A 19,562-nucleotide genomic window follows, 5' to 3' on the forward strand; every position below is an offset into this window, starting at 1 on the left:
TGGAAATAAAAAAGGTAACAATTCTATAGTGTGCTAATAGAAGGGATTTAAAAACAAATTAGATTCGTTAAACAAAGATATTATGAGAATGGTGATCAGGTTGGCACCATGCTTACAAACAAGCTGAGGGCCACAAGAATTGAGGGAAGAGTAACTAGGTTTAAAGATTAAGAGAGGAGGGGAGGGAATGGTCGCACACAACTAAGGTTGTACATTGCTTTGCTCAGTTGAATCAGATGTTCTATGATTGGGGGGAATGCAAGATTGTGGATTACCAAGGGAGTACTTGGGGGGGGGGGGGGGGGGGGTGTAAATCTGCCATCATTTTCAAGCATAGAAGCAGTGCAGCTGGTTGAATTTATTTCTCTTAGGCTGGCCCAGATTGCTATCCAACAAGTAAAGTTGGGTTGGTTCCCAGGGGAGAATTGATACTCGGCAACGTTTTACAAGCTTTTCTTGGCAGTTGTTTTTCCATCCTTGTCCAAGCTCTAGAATGGTATATTGGGAGAAGCAGATATTCCACACATGTTTCTCAAGGCATTCATAACAGTCTTTCTCAAAGAAGGAAAAGACACCTCATGTTTATCATACAGGTCAATCACACTACTAAATATTGATGCCAAGATTTTCAGTAGGACATTGGCCTCCAGGTGGGCATGGACCTCCCAAATCTAATTCACTTACATCAAGTGGGTTTTGTTAAGGAGAGACAAGGGACCGACAATACGTGCAAAACATTGGATCTTACGTCTTCTGCATAGTTGAGGTCAGTTGACTCTGGTGATCCTGTGGTTGGATGCAGAGAAGCGTTTCAACCGCTTAGGCTAGCTTTTCCTGATGGGGGTTCTCAATTGTTTGGGGTTTGGCCAAAACAGGAATCAATGAATTGGAGCCTTTTTGTCCCGTCCTACTCCAAGTGTAGTGGTAAATGGTTTTATATGTGAGAGTTTTCATTTAGGAAGGGGTACGAGGCAAGCCCCCTCTCGCCATTGCTCTATGCATTCCTAAGGGAAGCACTGTTGGTATCAGGAAAAGCTCTGTGATTAAGGGATTCCAGGTGAATGAAGGGGGCTATAAACTAGGGCTGTGTGCTGATGATGCGCTATATACTTCATAGATCCCATCGTTTCAGTACCCTTGCTTTAGACAGAGATTCCAAATTATGGTAAATGCTTTGGTTTTAAAGTCAATCTTGCAATTTCGATTTTATTCCCAATTGGGAAGAAATTGATTGACAATGGTGTAATCTGAAAGCACAGCACTTCACTGTTTAGGAATTAGGCATAAGACATCATTGAATTGTATTAACTGACTCACTCAATACTTTATACAGGGCACACTATTTGGTCTTGTGGGACATGGATGGACTACAATGTTAGTTATATGAATGTCAAAACAGAGCTCTATCAAAAATAAATGTGTTACACCGATTTCTATTTCTTTTTCAGATGCTACTCATTCAAGTGCTGGCAATCCTTTTTAAGTCGTCCACGATGTTAATATTGAAATTCTTATGGGACAATAGTAGACAGAGAATAGAATACGAGACTATCATTTTCCCAAATGACAGTAGAGGTTGTTGGTCTTCCAAATTTCAAAGCATACTACAGATCGAACTGCAGTTTACAAAGGAAGAGCTTTTATTTTCTTCCTAAACAGAGTAAGATTTATGACACGCCAAACCTACTCAGGAAGTTCCCTATTGTAAATGAGTGACGACACTCCTCAGATTGCTAAGAAAAAAGAGTGCCAGGCGAGCAGCTCTCGATTAGAAAGGGGTAACTCTGTATATATGTAAATATTACAGGTTCTCTGTGCACTAATAAATGAGAACCTGTTAATATTGTGCTCTTTGTATGCATATTGTGATTGCTATCTGTATGTTGGGACCCATATACTAATTGCAACCGTTTTGTACATATCGTGGCATGTGCCTACGTTCATTACAAAATGTACATGTTTTGTCACAAGGCTGCATACTGATCAAAGTATGCATGCTGTGACCCTTGTGTGTCTATTGTGATCAACGTCCCTTGGTAATCCTTGTGAAAAAAGGATTACATAGGACGAGTCTGAAATCTACACACAGACAGGGCACAGTATATGGAGTGTGAGAAGTCAGACACAGGAAAACATGTTTCAAGGGTGTTCATTAAATAAAAGAAAACATCACTTAGCCTATCCCTGCGATGAAGGTTCCTTAGCTTCAAAGAAAATAGCAAAAAGGTGCTTATGTATCACATAAATTCAGTCCTCTGTCCAAAACATATTGTGCTAGCCCTAACACTAAAATAAACAATCTAACTGCTCCTGAGTACATTGTTTTCACTATACTCTGGCTTCGGATGGCTGGTTCCTGTCCCCCACACACATCTGGCTTTTGGTTCTCACTTTTTCAGGCCACGGCCTGATGGATGTTCAAAGTAGAGTCTTATCTTCCTCCTGAAGAACTTTACTTGGGGACCCCAATTAAAATTGTCTTAATATTTCAAAGTTTCTTTCCAATTGGCACTGGCCTGAACCTGGATGTCTTGCTATTTGACACTCCCAGTCAATCTCTAGTTTACTGTGATCCAATGTGATATTGTCCATATCTTTCCTAGCCCAAGTTGAGATATCCGACCCCCTAAGCCTATGTTTGCTTAGGTAATTTCTGTCACCTACTGGTGGGCTTTTTTTGATCTCTGCCCATGCTAGGCGTCTTTGCCACTTCTTACTTTGTGTTAGCTCCTCACAGGCTATTCTCAATCTCTGCCCCTTCCAGGCTTTCTCGCTCAACACCTGAGAGGCTTCCTCAGTGTCTCTCCATTGTCCTCCCGCTTACTCTCTCCAGCCAAATGCTTGTTTTGTGGCAGCAGAGGTGCATGTCGGGGAAAGCGACTAATTCTTGTGCGGTGGCACTACATCTCACACTTCCTCGCGTTTGGTTCATGTTCCTTGGTTCTTACTGTCAGCCATGGACAGGACATTGCTTCGGTTTTCTGGACGCCGGCAAGCCACTGCAGTCGGTTGCTCAAGGCTCTCTGCCTTCCTCTTGGGCTTTGCATCGTTCTGCGGGCTCTCTGCCCACCAGGCTGCCATCTTGGTTCTGCCTCCAGGTTCTTGCGACGGATACAGTCTCCCTCTGCACATACGCATACAGCTGGGCTTCAGCGACTTGCTGGTGCTCTCCGCTTCTGAATGGACCGAGCCTTTTTAGTTCCCTACTGGAACAAGAGAACGGACACCATAAGGTCAGAAACCAAGCCAATCCCCTTTAAAGGGGACCTGCACATTGTGACAAGGTTCCGATGCTATATATTCTACAAACATTTGGGATTCCACACAACAGGGAGGTGTAGAATCATCGATGATTGGAAATATCTTGTCGCCTAAGAGGTGGGCGGTGTTCACCTCCAGTGAGATTCTGTGGCTCTGTCCCCTAGGGGAGTGTTTAACGTGCAGGCCCACCTCCCTAGTCCCAAAGGAGATGGGTCACTCTTGGAGAGAAAGAACAAATTCCCTGGATTCGTCACATGAGGCATAGTAGGAAAGATGAAATGCGCCACAGTGCAAGGAACAATAAAGCTGCATGTAAGTCACAGTAAGACAAATATGGGGGGCTGATTATTATAACTGCTCTGCTGTAGCACAAGTCTGAGTAGTGTCTAAAATAACCACACAGCCCCACGCTACTACAAAACCATCAGTGATTCCAATGATAAAGCTGAAACAGGTATAGCCCAACAGGTATTCCTCCTTTACCTCTTGGGTTAGCGCTGGCCAATGGCATTTTATACTCTTCAGGAGAGGTTTGAGCTGATACAGCTGCAACACAAAAAATGATACAGTGGTACAAAAATAAATAAAAGAATATCCAACCAAGGTTCAAGAAAAATAGGTACTTTAATTTAAAAAATCGTATGGTGGATACAGCTAATTAAATACACTAAAGATCGACAAATGTAAAGGAAATGCAGAGAATGCAGACTTTGAGAAGAAAGGGTGCTCTGGGTTGATGGGCGGGGTGTTCAGGCAAAAGATTTCAACATCAGTGTCAGTGTTCAAAGATATTTCTTTAAAATGGTAGATAAGATGGGCCTAAAAAGCACTCGTTTCCTATACAGCTGCTTTCCAGGGAGATGGATTGTCTTCAAATACCTTCTTTTCTTTGGGGCTCAACAGTATTGTGCCAGGCTTTTGGGCATCAAACCACGAGTTTGGGTGCTTTCAAGAAGAGGAGACTAGCATTGGGGTGCTGCATCAGCTTCAAGCTCGAAGAGGCAGCGTTGTAGAGTTGAACGCTGGAAGACTTGGTGGGTCTCAGAAGCTTAGATGTTGGAGCATTGGCACTGAGCGGGACTCAGAGAGGTGGAGGCAATTGAGCGTTGATGTCGGAGTTGACTCGAGCAGCATCGTTGCAGCAGCTTGGACGGCGTCAATGGTAACCAAACTGGCTTTGAGAAGATTTGGAGGTAGAGGGTGAGCCAGGAGTTGCTTCCTTGGTTCTGGGTTGCAGGGAGGCCAGTCCAGAGTCCCAGGGACAGGGTGAGGTATTTGTTCCATACTTCCACTCCAAAAACATTGTCAGTCGCCTGCAAATCAGAGCAGGATCCCGGTTCTAGTGCACAGGCAGCAGAGAGCACTTGTCTACAGCAGTTTACCCCAAATGTGCATTGAGTTGGGTAAGGAGAAGAGCTTTGCTCTTCCTTGGAAGCTTCTGTCTTTACTTCTGTGACAGATGACTTTGGAGCAGATGTGATCCCCACAGTGTTCCATTTGAGTCCTTCTCCTCTTTAAGTCCATGTATGAATCAATTAAGAACAGGCTTTCCTGCCCTTATAAAGGTAACCTGCTTCAGGGTATTGGTCCAAAGCAAACTTGTTGTCAGGGGTCCAAACCAGGCTGCTTTAACAAGTTGCTTTTCCCTCCTGACATCATATCCAGTGTTCTTCGTCTGCTGTTAATGGTGGGGTGCGGGAAGTGAAGAGCCCTAGCAGAAACCAAGGTGGCGTAAACTGTCCCTCTGCCAACACCTCTCCTATAGCTACTCTAACTACACCCTATTCCCATTGTCTATATACTTTAAATGGGCTCCAGTGACCAGCCCCCTGGTGTGAGAATGGCTTTGTTATATCAGGACTGTCTTTAAAGCACCAGTTCCCAGATGACCTCCTGGGAGGGTTCATTTACACTGGGAGGTAGGACATGTCTTCCAAGACAATATCTTGAGACTATTGAACAAATCTTGTGGCCCATATGTGCCTCTTGTGACGCTTGTGTTCACACCTTTTGTCATTCAAATCCATCTAGGATAACTGCGTACATCTTGTGACTCATGCTCATTTTATTGCACATGTGCATGTATTATGATGGCCTCTCTTTCTACTTTGTGGTAGTTATACAAAGCTACATTTAGGCATGGTAGAACAACTCACATACCCTGCAAAACCACTTAATATAATAGTGATTTGTACAAATAATAGCCTGGAAGTATGATGAATAAAAAATAGGGAATGGAGGCATACAGAATTACAGCTACCACTCACTGAACATTTTGTCAATGAACTACATTTATTTTAGTTAACCAAACATATCAAAGGCATGTCCACTACTAGGAGTATGAGCTTCAAGGATTTTAGGGCATGGCATGGATAGGGATTTAAGAGCATTTTAAGGAGCTTCACATGTATTTCTCATAAACATTTGTGAAAAAACACTTCAATTAATGTCGATGAAAGTCAAAACTATCACTATTTTTATGAAAAATAGTGTCAATTATAGGAGTGCTCTTTAACACAATGAAGTTTAGTGCAATATAGAATTCTGAACTGGATTTGTTGCATCTTCATTTTGGTAATTTCGTCAATGACAGAAAAATGTTGCTGTAATTGTCCTGCTCATCTGCTGTGCTTTTTTTGTAGATGCAGGAAAAAAGGATCTGTTTTTAGAAACCTCACAAGCAGAGTCTTTGAGCCACTTTCACGAGTTTGAAACACTTCCATCAGCGTTACCGCGTATGCCATTACCCAAAATGCAACCTGTCACTGTAAATACGGTAAGCAGGACTGTTTAATTTCCTGAAGAACATATGTACTATAAACTACAATAATCACTTTTATTGTTTATAATTTGTATTTTTGTGGCAATTGGCATCATAGCAAAACAAAATATTGGCATAGCCGAAAGATCTAGCTTTAAAAAAAAAATATGTTGGTTTATCAAACACCTTTATACAAATCTAAAAAATAAAACAAATATATTATAATACTAGCTGGGACTCCGCATTGCCGTGTCCTGATCGAGTGGTGTCTCATGTGCCCTGGAGGATGTTACTCTTGTCCTCTTGTCAGCAAGTCTTGCTTCAGTTTGCTCTGGTGTCTCATGTGCCCTGGAGGATGTCGCTCTTGTCCTTGTGTCGGCATGTCATGCTGCTGTTTGCTGTTGTGTTTCAGAAGCTCTTGATATTGATTTTCGCTCTGCATCAGATAGAGCTTTTGCAAGTGATGTTCGTTTTTGTGTGTCATGTTTCACTCACTCAATGGCTTCAGCACATTTGAGAAAATGTCAAAGAAAGATTGATTGGTTGTGCTCTCTTCTGGTGAAGGAACTTACGTAAGCTGTAGCCTTGCCATTTCCCATATTTGTAGTGGCGTGATAAAACAAATTATTTTTTTTTTAAATTCCATTTAAAAAGCTTTAATGAACACTTTCAAACTGTATACAGTAGTAATAAATTTCAAAGGAATAGCCAACACATCGAACATTTTGCTTCAGACACTTTTCAAAATGTTGCCTCCTTCTAGTACCTACTGTAGTGAATCGGGGTAAGCATCAGTAAATGAGGGTGTCTACAGAGTGAATTATATGCATCCAAACATATACTGCAATCTTGCCCCAGACAAATGAGGAATCCATGCAAAATTTGGTAGCAGTGGGTTCAACGGTGTGGATCTGTATAGCCGGACAAACATACACAAATACTTAAATTCAGCTTTATATATTAGATAATGTCCCGGAATTGAAAGAACAATAACCTAAACACAGATGAGTGGAAAAAAGAAAAGCAAACTAGATCCAAGCAGATAAAATATTGGAATGCTAAAATTCAATGTTTCGGTTAAAACATACCATTCTCGCCTAACAAGGCATAGGCTGGGGGGCGTGGCTTGGACGGCCATGTAAGAGGTCGCACTCTGGAGGAGCTCCGCTGATCCTGTTTTGATCCTGATGGAGGGGTACGTCCACGGGGGCCGGCCGACGTTGGAAATCGATGTCCAGGTGTGTGAATGCCACCACTACATCCTGTGAAAGTTTGGGACGTCCAGAAGGCTTAGAAACCGAAATAATTGTGATTGACTGGGACGAGCCCTGAGCAGGCGGACAAGACAAAATGGCGGCGACACGTTTCGAACACCGAGGATCATGAAGTCAGTGTCGCGATCACGAGTGCTGGACCTTTGCGTCCCTTTGCTCGGAGACTAAAACACATGAGCGCCGCCTAGGACGCACGGGGGCCCAGCGAGCGGGAGCGCCGAACGGATGTGGCTATAACGACAGGACCGAGGGCCTGGTGGTCGGAGTGCTCCGGGCGTGTTGGATGCCCCAAGGTGTGGTGGGTCAGGCTTCGGACGTTGGGTGGCGTGACTCCCCCTTGGTGACTGGCGGGACGGGCCCTCGCCCGACTCATACAACATTATGACCACGAGAGGTGTGAAACCTAAGGCCAAACAGCCCACGATGGAGGCTTACGCCAAGTCCCCCCCAGGGGCGGAAGGAGGCAAGATCAAAGAGACCCCCGGGACGACCGCGGAGTCACCTGGCACGATACAGGAGGTGCTGGCGGCGATTGCGGACTTAAAAGTGTCATGGGAGACCAAGCTGGGCCTCGCCATGAAAGAGCTACAAGAAGGCTTAAACCTCAAGATCGGTGCCGTCCAGGAGGAGGTGAATCTGCTTAGGCTGGATGTGAGGGCGGTCTCGGAACGCGCGGGGGCCATTGAGAAGGAGACGGCCACGAATACGGCAGATTGCGCTGCTCATAAAAAGGAGCTACACGCCCTTGTGCAACGAGTGGGCAACCTGGAGGACAGAGCGGAGCAGGCGGAGGGACGTGCCAGACGCAACAATATCCGAATCGTGGGCCTACCTGAAGGAACTGAAGGGCCAGACCCTACGGAATTTGTGGAATCCATGCTTTTGCAGGAGATTACCGGCGGGGTACTGACCCAGGGGTTTGCAGTTGAGAGAGCTCATAGGGCCCTAACCAGGAGGCCGCCTCCCGGGGCCCCCCCGCGGCCGGTGATTGCGAAAAGATTCTTGAATTCTTTCGAAAAGGGGGAACGATTGACAGAGGATCGGCTAAGATTACGGCCTACCCTGACTACACGCTACAAGTACAGCGGAGTCGGATGCACTTCGGAGCGGTGAAAAGGAGACTTCGTGAAGCTGGCCATCGCTATATGCTACTCTACCCGGCCAAATTGAAAGTCTTCTACAGAAGCAGATCCCTGTTTTTCGAAACACCAACGGAAGCGATGGACTGGCTAGACGCGCTGGGCAGTCCTCAAGAATCAGGCATCCAGGCAGAGACTACGGAAGATAAGTAGCTTGTGGCTGGGCCGCCTGGGGCAACGGGGCCGAGACATTGGGACTTGAATATAGTCATTTGTACGATATGTGATGCGTATGATGTGGTACTGACTGGCTGGCCCGTGGGGCGTGCCTACCCGTGGTCACTTTATTGGGAGCTCCAAGAGGCTTCCTTTGTCCCCAATAGTAATATATCTAGTTAGTTAGGTCGCTGTTAGATCGGCGACACCCCGCGGGGTCCTATTCCTTGTAAACGGGATAAGACCAGACGCAGGTGGGCCTGAGATCCAGGGATGGAGCTGGGCTTTTGTTGGGATGGGAGGGGTTGTTTGCTGTGGTGTGTAGTTGGGAAACAGGGAGGGGGGATGGAGATCAAGGGCGGAAGAGCCGGCGGAGTGTTAGACCAAAGGGGTATTGTGGGGAGGGCGGGGCTGAATACAGACCAAACAGATGGCATCGGATAGTCTTCGCATAGTTACCTGGAATGTCCGAGGCCTCAATAGTTACCTCAAGCGAAACAAAGTCATGCTATACCTGAAGAGGATGCGGATAGACATAGCCCTGCTACAAGAGACCCACCTCACCAGGGAGAAATTGGAGGTGGTTACGAGGAAGTGGAAGGGCAAGGTAGTGGGTGCCACGTACTCGGCGTATGCTAGAGGGGTCATCACCTGGGTGGCGCCGCATGTGCCGTTCCGGGTGCTCGACTCGATAGTGGACCCGGAGGGTAGAATGGTGGCGATAACAGGACTCCTGGAGAACAGGGAAGTACACATCCTCAACCTGTATGCCCCCAATCATGACACTGCAGCCTACTTTAGATCCCTCTATGGCAAACTTAGCCCCTTGGTAGGGGGCGCGATGGTGTGGGGTGGGGACTTCAATTGTGTCTTAGATCCCAAAATTGACCGGTCCGCAGACACCAAAGGGAAAATGTCGCCGGCGGCCAAGGCGCTCGGGACATTGCTAGGAGACTTGAGACTGGTGGATGTGTGGAGGAGACTCCACCCCACGGAGAGGCAGTATTCGCATTATGCGGCGCCATACGACTCATATACGAGATTGGATTATGTGTTCGGAACTGCTGAGATAGCGGGCGAAATAGTGGAGGCGGAATACAAAGCTCGAGTATTGTCGGATCATTCGCCCCTGGTGGTAGAGTGGCGACACCAACCCCCTAGGCCTCGGGTCCCCACATGGAGACTCCGGGCGGAAGCACTGCAGGATGAAGGTTTCCGGGAGGACCTGAGGGTTGCCATCGGGGAATATTTCGAGATAAACACGGGTAGTGTGCGTTCCGCGGGAACTCTGTGGGAGGCCTTTAAGGTAGTGGTGCGCGGAGTGGCGATCTCTAAATCCAAGGGACTTCAGGGGGGTATCGAGAGGGAGCTTCAGGACACCGAAAGGGAACTGGAGAGCCTGGCTCGTCTTGAGAATGCCACTCAGGCAGACAAGACTAGGATGAGAGACCTTCAGGTGGCGTGCAGCGCTCTTTGGGACCGACTATGTAGACTGAACCATAGGAAATACACTGAGAGGCTGCACGCGGGGGGCGACAAGCCAGGCAGACTGTTGGCCTGGCTGTACAAGAGTGAGCCCCCCCGAGTGGTTATCCATGAGATCCGTGACGAGGACGGTGGCCTTCGCAACACTCAGGATGGGGTGAACGAGGAATTCCTCAGGTTCTACAAACGTTTGTATGAGGACACTGGGGAGGACAGGAGCCAGGACATCCTGAACACACTGGAAGACATTGGTCTGCCCACCCTAGACGACCTGGAGCGGGAGGAACTGGACGCCCCTATCACTTCTGATGAGCTGGAGGTGGTGATCCGGGGCCTCCCCACGTGCAAGGCACCTGGGGCGGATGGCCTGCCTGGTGAGTTTTACAAGGTGTACGTGCAGGAGCTGCTGCAGCCTCTGCTGGCCTTGTTTAACGAGGCATACGAACAGGGAGAACTCCCGTTGTCCCTCCGTGAGGCCATGATTGTTCCATTACTGAAACCAGGCAAGCCGGCTGTTGAGTGTGGATCTTATAGACCTCTGTCCTTGCTAAACCAGGACAGCAAAGTACTCACGGCAGTGCTGGCCAACAGGTTGAAGAAAGTGATTGGCAAGCTTATCCACCCGGATCAAACGGGATATGTCCCAGGCAGGAATATCAGTGATAACCATAGGAGGCTGCACCATGTTATCGACCATACTAAGGATGACACGGGCGAGATGGCGGTAGTGTCGCTGGATGCGGTCAAGGCCTTCGATTCAGTGAGATGGCCTTGGCTGAAAGCGGCCCTGCAGGGATACGGCGTGGGCGCTGGTTATATCAGATGGGTCCAGTTGTTATATAGCAGCCCGGTGGCTAGGGTCAAGACTGGGGCCACAGTCTCGGATGCCTGGCAGCTTAGCAGGGGGACCAGGCAGGGATGCCCTTGGTCACCCATGTTATACATACTTGCGCTGGAACCGCTGGCGATATGCCTGCGGCAACAATACGGTGAGGTGGGCATTAACACTGCCAGCGGCAGTCACCTAACATCTCTCTATGCGGACGATATGCTGTTGTACCTCCGCTATCCGGAGGAGAACCTGCAGTACGTACTGGAAGTACTGGATCATTACGCTGTCCTCTCGGGCATATCAGTGAACCCCAGTAAGTCCAGCCTGTTCCCTTTGGGCGGGTACAGGGACGTCCCGTTGGAGAGGCTGCCTGTGTTGCCAATACCATGGCGGACCGACACGTTTAGGTACATGGGGGTAAATATTTACCACAGGACTGAGGCGGTGCACAAGCATAACACAGAGAAAGCCATAGAGGGGGTCAAGAACAGAATGGTCCAGATTGCCCCTGTCCATGATGGGGAGGGCGGCTTTGCTGAAAATGGTGGTCCTTCCCAGACTCCTGCACTTCTTCGTGAACGTCCCGTATTTGATCCCTAAAAGCCTATTTGTACGACTTCATAGTATGTGTAGGGGCTTCGTGTGGGGTAACTCCAGGAATAGGGTGGCCCTGTGGAAGCTTCAGAACCCGTACGAGAAGGGGGGTATAGGATTGCCTAACTTCGAACTATATTATCTGGCGGGACAACTGTTGTATGTGACCAGGTGGTTGTCTGATGAAGATTCGGCGGAATCTAGGTTGCTGCGTGAGGATGCGGCCCCATATTTCCTGAGAGAGGTGGTGTGGCTACAAAGGAATAAACTGACGGGAAGAGGGTGGCTATTGAGGTTGGGATGGGAGGTCTGGCACAGAACATGGAAACTGATGGGGGAGTCAGAACCACTATCGTGGCAGGTCCCGCTGGTGGCCCTGTGTGAAAATGACACCCAACTGTTTCACTCTGTCCGCAGGCATTGGGAGCCGGTGGGCCTGGCCACGCTTGGGGACATATGGAGAGAGGGGGAGGCGCTGGACTTTCAAAAGTTGCAGGACGAGACGGGGGTGCACAGAGGCCAGTACATCACCCATGCTAGGCTAGTAAAACGTGTAAGAAAGAGATGGCCGGAGACGGCACTGGCAGATGATCCTGATGCCACCCTTGAAACTATGTATGATGTCTCAGAGGGTGGGCATGAAATATCACGAATATACGAACTCCTCAGAACGAGGGCTGGGAAAGAGTTGCCCCAACTGAGGCATGAATGGGAAGAGGAGATGGGTGAACTCATGACGGAGGGTCAGTGGAAGGGGGTCCTGGGATATCATAAAAAGGTGTCCAGAAATGCACGGCTCCAACAACTCCAGTTCTACATTACTCACAGGGCCTACCTGACTCCCCAGAGGATCGCACGGTTCGGAGGCTCGACTACTCAAAAATGCCCCAGGTGTGGGGAGGTGGAAGCTGGGTTGCTACATATGTTTTGGGCCTGCCCGGAAGTGTATAGATTTTGGGAGGAGGTCAAGATGAAGCTCGCAAGTGGGGGAGTGGTGTTGGACGTGGGATCTGCCTGGTCATGTATGCTTGGGATCTTCCCCAGGCCCAGACACTTTAGGCACCTGAGCAAGCTGAGGGACCTGGCATATGTTCTGGCCAAACGCAGGATTGCCATGAACTGGAAATCGGCTAGCAGGCCGAGAGTGGAACTGTGGTGGGCGGACATTATGAGGTGGGCGGAGGCTGAATCCGTGGTCTGGTTTGAAGCGGTCACTAGAGGGGGCGAGGAGGAGATAGGGCCCTTGCTGGCCTGGCGACAATTGGTGGCCTCTATGACCAACCCACAACAGGGCTTGGACGACTCTGAGAATTCTGAAGATGTGCCTACGGACAATGTTTCTCCTGACGGTGCCCCGACTGAGGATACAAGGGAGCCGGCTCTGGCTTGATGGGGGGTGGGGGGAGTTTTCTCTTTTTTTTTTTTTTTTTTTCTTTTTCTTCTTTTTCCTTTCTCGTATTTTCTGTTGTGGTTTCTGTAAATAATTAACAGTTGTATTGCGTTGTGTGTTTGTTTTTCTAAAATATAAAATCAATAAAATATTTAAAAAAAAACAAAAACAAGGCATAGACTGTCTTAACAAAGTGCACATGTGCAATAACCATTCTGATCTGCTTTTCATACCACATTTCGTACCAAAAATAATTTGTGCTTTAAAATGCATAACTATAACTAAATGTATAAAAAAAAGTGTCTTTGGACATGCTTTAAGAATAAGCTTCCAAGTGTTTGTATCAGAGGTAGACGCTCTCCGACACACTCCACAAACTCACCTGATAACGTGGCAATGCCGGGTCTGCATCCAAGAATTCTGGGGAAAGTTCTGGAACCGCTACAGGATGCCGTGGTGTCTGCAGGAGGACTCTCATCGCTGTTCCTAAGCAATCCTGCAACTTTCGTCCTTCGCCGACGTGAAGGACGCAGCAAGTCATGTGACGTGCTGTGTTTGTAGGTTGTTTTCTCTGTTGGTAGGACACAGGATATAAAGCCTGAAGAATCATGCCGCTTCCCTGTTCTTGCAACAGTCGCACTTCTTGTGGCCATGCACTTGTGCATCGAGTGACTCTTGTTTCATGTGAGTAGATTTGAGGTATTTAGTTTAGGACCTTGATCATTCACTGGTATTCCTTGAGGCCAGGACCAACTCCCGCACAGGTAAGAATATTATTGGAATATCGCTGTATGTTTGATGGTTCCCACTTTCTAGTATATGGTATCACTTGTGCATCCTGTCTACTATACAGCTCCTGCCTTTTCAAGGTCACACTTCCAGAGGCGATGTCACGAAGCACTCCTTCCCCTGGAAATTGGTCACATGGCCTGTTGTTCAGCATGTGGGGCTCGTTCTCTTGAGGGGTGGGGGTTCTCATAGCGGCTTGACTTCTGAGGGCTTCTTGGTATTTCGCACAGAATCTGACACCAAGTTCCTATCTCTCCTGGGTTTTTACAGAGGCAGCAGCATCTCTTGTCTTTTTGGATGCCTCTTCTTGGACTCCATACCTCAAGGGTGCTGAGTTGGTTTAACCTGATTAGCATCAGAGGAGCGCATTAAATAGTTAGGAATAGTGTCATACTTCCTCATTGTATTAACATATTCATTTAGAGATGCATATGTCTATAAAGCCTCAATCTGTTTGGCCCAGTCATATTCACGCAACTTGCGTTTGTCTCTTAGGGGATTCCCAGCTAGCAGGTCTTAATTGCATCCAATTTCATCCAAGACATTCCCACATTCCCTTCTGAATGAGTTTAGGACCCGAGACGAGCCCTTAATCAGAATCTCTGAGGATTACATAAAGGGATCCCATTGGGGGTTTCAACATAGATATTTATTTTAAAGAAACAATCGAAAGAAGAGATTGAAATCCTAACTCTAATCTAATAGAAAGCATAGGCACACTTGCAGGAATTTTTCTCCATCGAGAGCACAACATTCCCAGCCACCACAACCTATCCGTTTTAATTATTGTGCTATCTTGACAGGATCTCTAGTGGGAGGCTGGGCTACCTTGTACTTCGCCTATCCTCGCCCTGTGCAGAAGACCAGGTGCATAGCATGTTCAAGGCTGACAAGCGCACTTTGTATTTGCGCAAATGCTAAAAATCAGTCTGGGGTATCTGGAGGACATCTAATGTTTAGGTAGCACCCTGTGTTGAAGGATTATCGGGAGCCCTTCAAGCAAAGGTTGTCCGAAGTTGCCTCAGATTTGGCACGCCCGTCTCCCTAATGGTGTCGCAGAAGTCCTTATACCAAGTGTGTGGGGGCCAAACTCTGCTGGTTCTGACCTGTGTGGGAAGCTGTGACCTCCAACGTGCGGGTGACCCGGATTGTCCGACGGGGATGCAAGATCGAGTTTGCCTCTTCTCCACCGGGCTCAGGGCTATTGGCGACTTCTCTCCACAGGAGGGCAAAGAATGCTCTGGCCATGTCATAGGGGATTCTGGACTTATGTACGAAATGGGCGATTCAAAAGTTGCCCCGGAGGGAGAGGGCTCAGGGATTCTACTCTGTCATATTTGTGGTTCTGAAACCGAACTGCAAGTTCCGGCTGGTGATGGACATGAAGAGATTGAATATGCCTTTCATACAGGAGTTCGACTTTCTAGCATCCCTGGACAACCAGGAGGTCTCATCAGAAGTATCTGAGGTTAATGTTGAACGAGTGGCATTTCCAGTTCAGGGCTCTTCCTTTCAGCTTCAAGACTGCTTCCAGGGTCCTTACACAGGTATTGTCCTGTTGTGGTACTCCTTCATACCAAGGGGATACAGGTGTTTACTTACCTGATGATTGGCTGCTCAAGGCTTTCTCTAGTGGCTAGTTGGAGCTTGTGGGCATCACATATATGTTGCTTCAGGACCTGGAGCTTCTGCTCAAACTGGAGAAGTCTCACTTGGAGCCATCACAGGCTCTTCAGTATATTGGGGCCTGCTTTTGGACATCACAGGGCGAGTGTTGCTGCTGATGGATGGGGCAGACCGCCTTCAGCAACTCTTGCGGGGCCTGCTGTCCAGGGATTGCGTTACTGCCAGGGTGTTTGCTGATCAGCTGCCTCGTTTCTGCTGCAGTTTGGGGATTGGAGGCCAAGACAGTGTCCTGGCTGGCAGGGTTTCTCTATGCCTTTCCTCTTATATCGCTGCTTCTGAGGATGCTGATCAAGGCGCACCTATTAAGATTTCAGAGCACAATTCAGACAAAGAGGGCAGAATTATAGTCTTGCTAGTAGAAATGCAAGGTTACAAAGTGACATTTTGTAACATGTATGCGCCTTCCATTGAAGATGGTTCCTTTTTCAGAAGGTTTCACAACTGATTCAGGATATGGATTCCCCAAATGTTATTTTAGGTGGGGACTTCAATCTGGAAATGGATACAAAATTGGACCGAAGCAATGGTGGGGTTGACATCAGAAGAGATCCTCATTATAGATCTTTCCAGTCGTTACTGTCTGAAAATGATTAAAAAGATTGTTGGCGTCAGATGCATCCGCAATTGAAAGAGTTTAATTTTTACTTAAATTCTCACTTTACATATTCACGCATTGATATGTTTCTCACAAGTGGTAAAATTACTGAAAAGTGATTACAGATCATGCCCCTGTCTCCATGAGAATGAAACTTGATTTTGAAATTCGTAGATCTTTCACTTGGCTGATGCACACCTCAATCTTACAAGATGAACAGTTAGTTCATCAAATTAAGGGTGAAGCGGAACATTTTGTGAAAGAGAATCTAACTGGAGATTTGAATATTAAGGTAATTTGGGAGGCATTTAAATGTACAATGAGGGGACTTGTCTTGGGTCTATCAAGTGGAATGAGAAAAAAGATGAGTGTTGAGTTTGAGTTTGGAAAAAAGCATTAAGGAGGCGACTAATGTTTTGGTGGAAGATCCAGCTAATTCAGGTAAAAAGAGGGAGTTGTGTAATTTAAAGAGAAATGAACGAGATTATTAGTGATCGGACTGAGAAGCAATTATTCAGACTCAAGTGCTCCTACTTTGAACAAGGTGAAAAGAGTGATCGTTGACTGGCCTAGAGACTTCGTGAGCAACGGTCAGAGTTGGCCAGTACATCGATTTGTGGCTCAGATGGTAAAGTTACATTTAATTCTGTGGAAATAAATACTGTTTTTAGGGATTTCTATTCACAATTGTATCAGAATGAATCTGAGGTCACAGGTCATGGTGAATCTTTTTTTGAGTCAGTGGAGATTCCACAAATATCTGTTGAGGATAAAAAGATCCTTGAAAAACCAATAACTTTGAATGAAATAAAACTAGCAGTTCACAACTTAAATACTAGGAAGACACCGGGTCCGGATGGATTACCGGTGGAGTTTTGCAAGGTTTTACCGGACTCTGTGCTAGGCACGTTGAAGGATACATATATTACATCATGGGATGAGGGTCTTTTACCGCCTTCCACCATTCATGCGACAATTTCTGTTTTTTTAAAAAAGGGTAAAGATGGTAATTCTCTGGCAAATTATCGCCCAATAAGTCTAATCAATATTGATAATAAAATTCTGGCAAAGGTCTTAATGTTACGGATCACTCACCTGATGGGGGATCTAGTTCATGAGAACCAATCAGGTTTCATTAAGAACCGTAAAGCCTCAAGTAATGTACGGAAACTTTTGCTAACATTGTGCAATGCTCAATCCTCATCTGAGGATGTAGCTGCCTTTTCGCTTGATGCAGAAAAGGCGATTGACAAAGTAAATTGAAACTATCTTGTCACAGTCTTCGAGAAAATGTTTTTTGGAGGGGGTTTTATGCCATGGGTACGCTTGTTATATACTCTTCCAACAGCTGATATAAAGACTAAAGGTCTGCGATCTGGATCATTCACATTACAGAGGGGCACTAGGCAGGGCTGTCACTTGTCATCTTTGCTTTTTGTTTTGGCGGTTGGACCATTGGCGATTGCTTTGAGACAGTATCAAGATTTACATGGCATTGGTATTCAAGGGGCAGATCAAAAGATCTGGTTTTATGCAGACAATCTTTTGTTGATTTTGAAAGATCTAAATAATTCTATACCTAAACTGATGGAGATATTGAGTAATTTTTATAAAGTGTCAGGTTACAAGATTAACTGTTCAAAGTCTGAAGTGATGCCGTTGACATTCACTTGTGATAGATTGTTTACTTCATTGTGTGGTTTTCAACGGTGTGAGAGGAGAATGAGATATCTTGGTGTGTGGTTAACTCCGCAAGTTAGGTTATCTAATTCAATTATTAATGTGGGATAAAAAAAACACCAAGATTACAGCTTTGGAAACTTCAACTTCCATTAGGGAAAGGTGGTTTGGGTTTGCCTAATTTTCGTGACTATCGTTTAGCCTTTACATGTCAGTTTGTTGTGCCATTTTTTATTAGAAGAACCTAATGATTGGGTTGTAGCAGAAGCGGGAAGTGTAGGGCCACTCTTGCCAAGGGTTATCCTTACTATGACAAACATTGTGAGTAGAAGAAACCCTATTACTGAGTTTTTAAGGAAATGTTGGAAATCCATTTATGAATATTTGGGTTTGGATGCTTTACATTCTCCAAATGCATCAATATGGATGAATTTGCCAGTCTAAGAAAAAGGGGAGGTGTTATTTTGGGTGGAGTGGTTCTTGGCTGGAGTGTGTTGGATTGGTGACTTATGTCAGAATTGAAAATGGATTTCGGGGGCAGAAGTCTGTGAGAGGTGGAATATTGAAAATTATTCAGAACAGGATTACAGACGTCTGGAAAAAAAGTATTGGAAATGTGAGATGGAAGGAAGATGTGAATCTGGAAATATTTACGGCTGGGAGAGAACCAGGGAAAGGGGGAATTGCGAGTAGAGTGTACAAACAAATGGTTTCTAAATACAAAGAGAATGTGAAAATAAGAGAAGAATGGAGTCAACGTTTGGGATGTGATATTTCAGAGGAAAGTTGGATGGAGATGTGTGAGAATGTCAAGATTTGTTCATTGAACTTGGGGTGAAAGATCAAGATGGATACAAATACTGAACAGGGTCTATTGGAGCCCAGATAGAATGATGAAAAGGGGAATGACTGATTCTGATGATTGCTGGAAATGTTTTCGTGATGTTGGTACGCTTGAACACATGTTCTGGTATTATTCTAGAGTTCAGGGATTTTGGTCTGGTATTTGCACCATGTGTTTGTGTTTTGGAGACTGTAATTGATCTGGATTTTAAGACGATGATTTTAGTAATGATCTACTGGATGAACTTACAATGTAACAAAAGAAATTCTTGTTCAGAGGTGCTTTAACAGGAAAAAAGTTGATAATTCCTAATTGGAAGTCACAAACTATGCCATTGTCGTCTGATTGGATTTCAGAAATGCACTCTATTGCAGATACGGAACATGTAATTTTTAGGAAACAAAGGAAAGTGCAACATTTTCAGAAAATATGGAGATTTCTTGATGTATATTAGGTATAACATAGTATTTGTCGTTATGTGAAAGGTTATGCTTTTATAATGTACATTTTAGTTTTTATAACAGTTCGTAGATGTTTTGTAGAAGAATTTTAGCATGTTGAATTGTTATGTTTTATATATTCTTTAACTTGAATAAATAAAGAAATAATTTAAAAAAAAGGTACATGACTGTGAGTCGGAGGTGATTCTGGTGGCACCTGTGTAGCCGAGACGCTCCTGGTATCCTTTTCTGCTAGACTTGGCGGTTGCTCTGGGTGATTTCTACCATTTTCCATGTGTCCTCTCAGGAAGGTTCTGAGGTCTTCTGCCTCCCGAATCCTGTGTTGAGGGTTTGCAATTTGACTGAGGGTTTGCATAGGCAGGGTTTGACTCTGCAACTTGCGCTAGCAGTAGAAAAGTATCATACGCCTTTGAAGGTGTATGATAAGCATTGGAGGCATTTTGCGTTGTGATGCCCCAAGAAGTCTGTGGAATGCTCTGTGCAAAGGATTTTTGCAATTTTTACAAAACATCTGGGTTATGGGCATGGCTCTGTCCTCCCTGTGGGGTCAGTGGGTGGCTATTCAGGCTTTTAGGGAGCTTTTGGCTCAGATTACTGGATGTGAGCCGCTGATGG

General features: G+C 45.9%; 1 protein-coding gene across 4 annotated transcripts in view; it reads left to right on the forward strand.

Moving 5' to 3' along the window:
* Nucleotides 1-19,562, forward strand: part of FAM149B1 (family with sequence similarity 149 member B1) — a 1,843,046-nt gene that overhangs the window by 1,004,093 nt on the left and 819,391 nt on the right. For all 4 annotated transcript variants that reach the window (XM_069610541.1, XM_069610540.1, XM_069610539.1 and 1 more), the window contains one exon: nucleotides 5,904-6,037. In XM_069610541.1, coding sequence (XP_069466642.1) covers nucleotides 5,904-6,037 — 134 coding nt within the window. The remainder of the gene's footprint in view (nucleotides 1-5,903; nucleotides 6,038-19,562) is intronic.

This window comes from Ambystoma mexicanum, chromosome 8 (genome assembly GCF_040938575.1).
Source record: "Ambystoma mexicanum isolate Mex_15411 chromosome 8, UKY_AmexF1_1, whole genome shotgun sequence".
NCBI lineage: Eukaryota > Metazoa > Chordata > Amphibia > Caudata > Ambystomatidae > Ambystoma > Ambystoma mexicanum.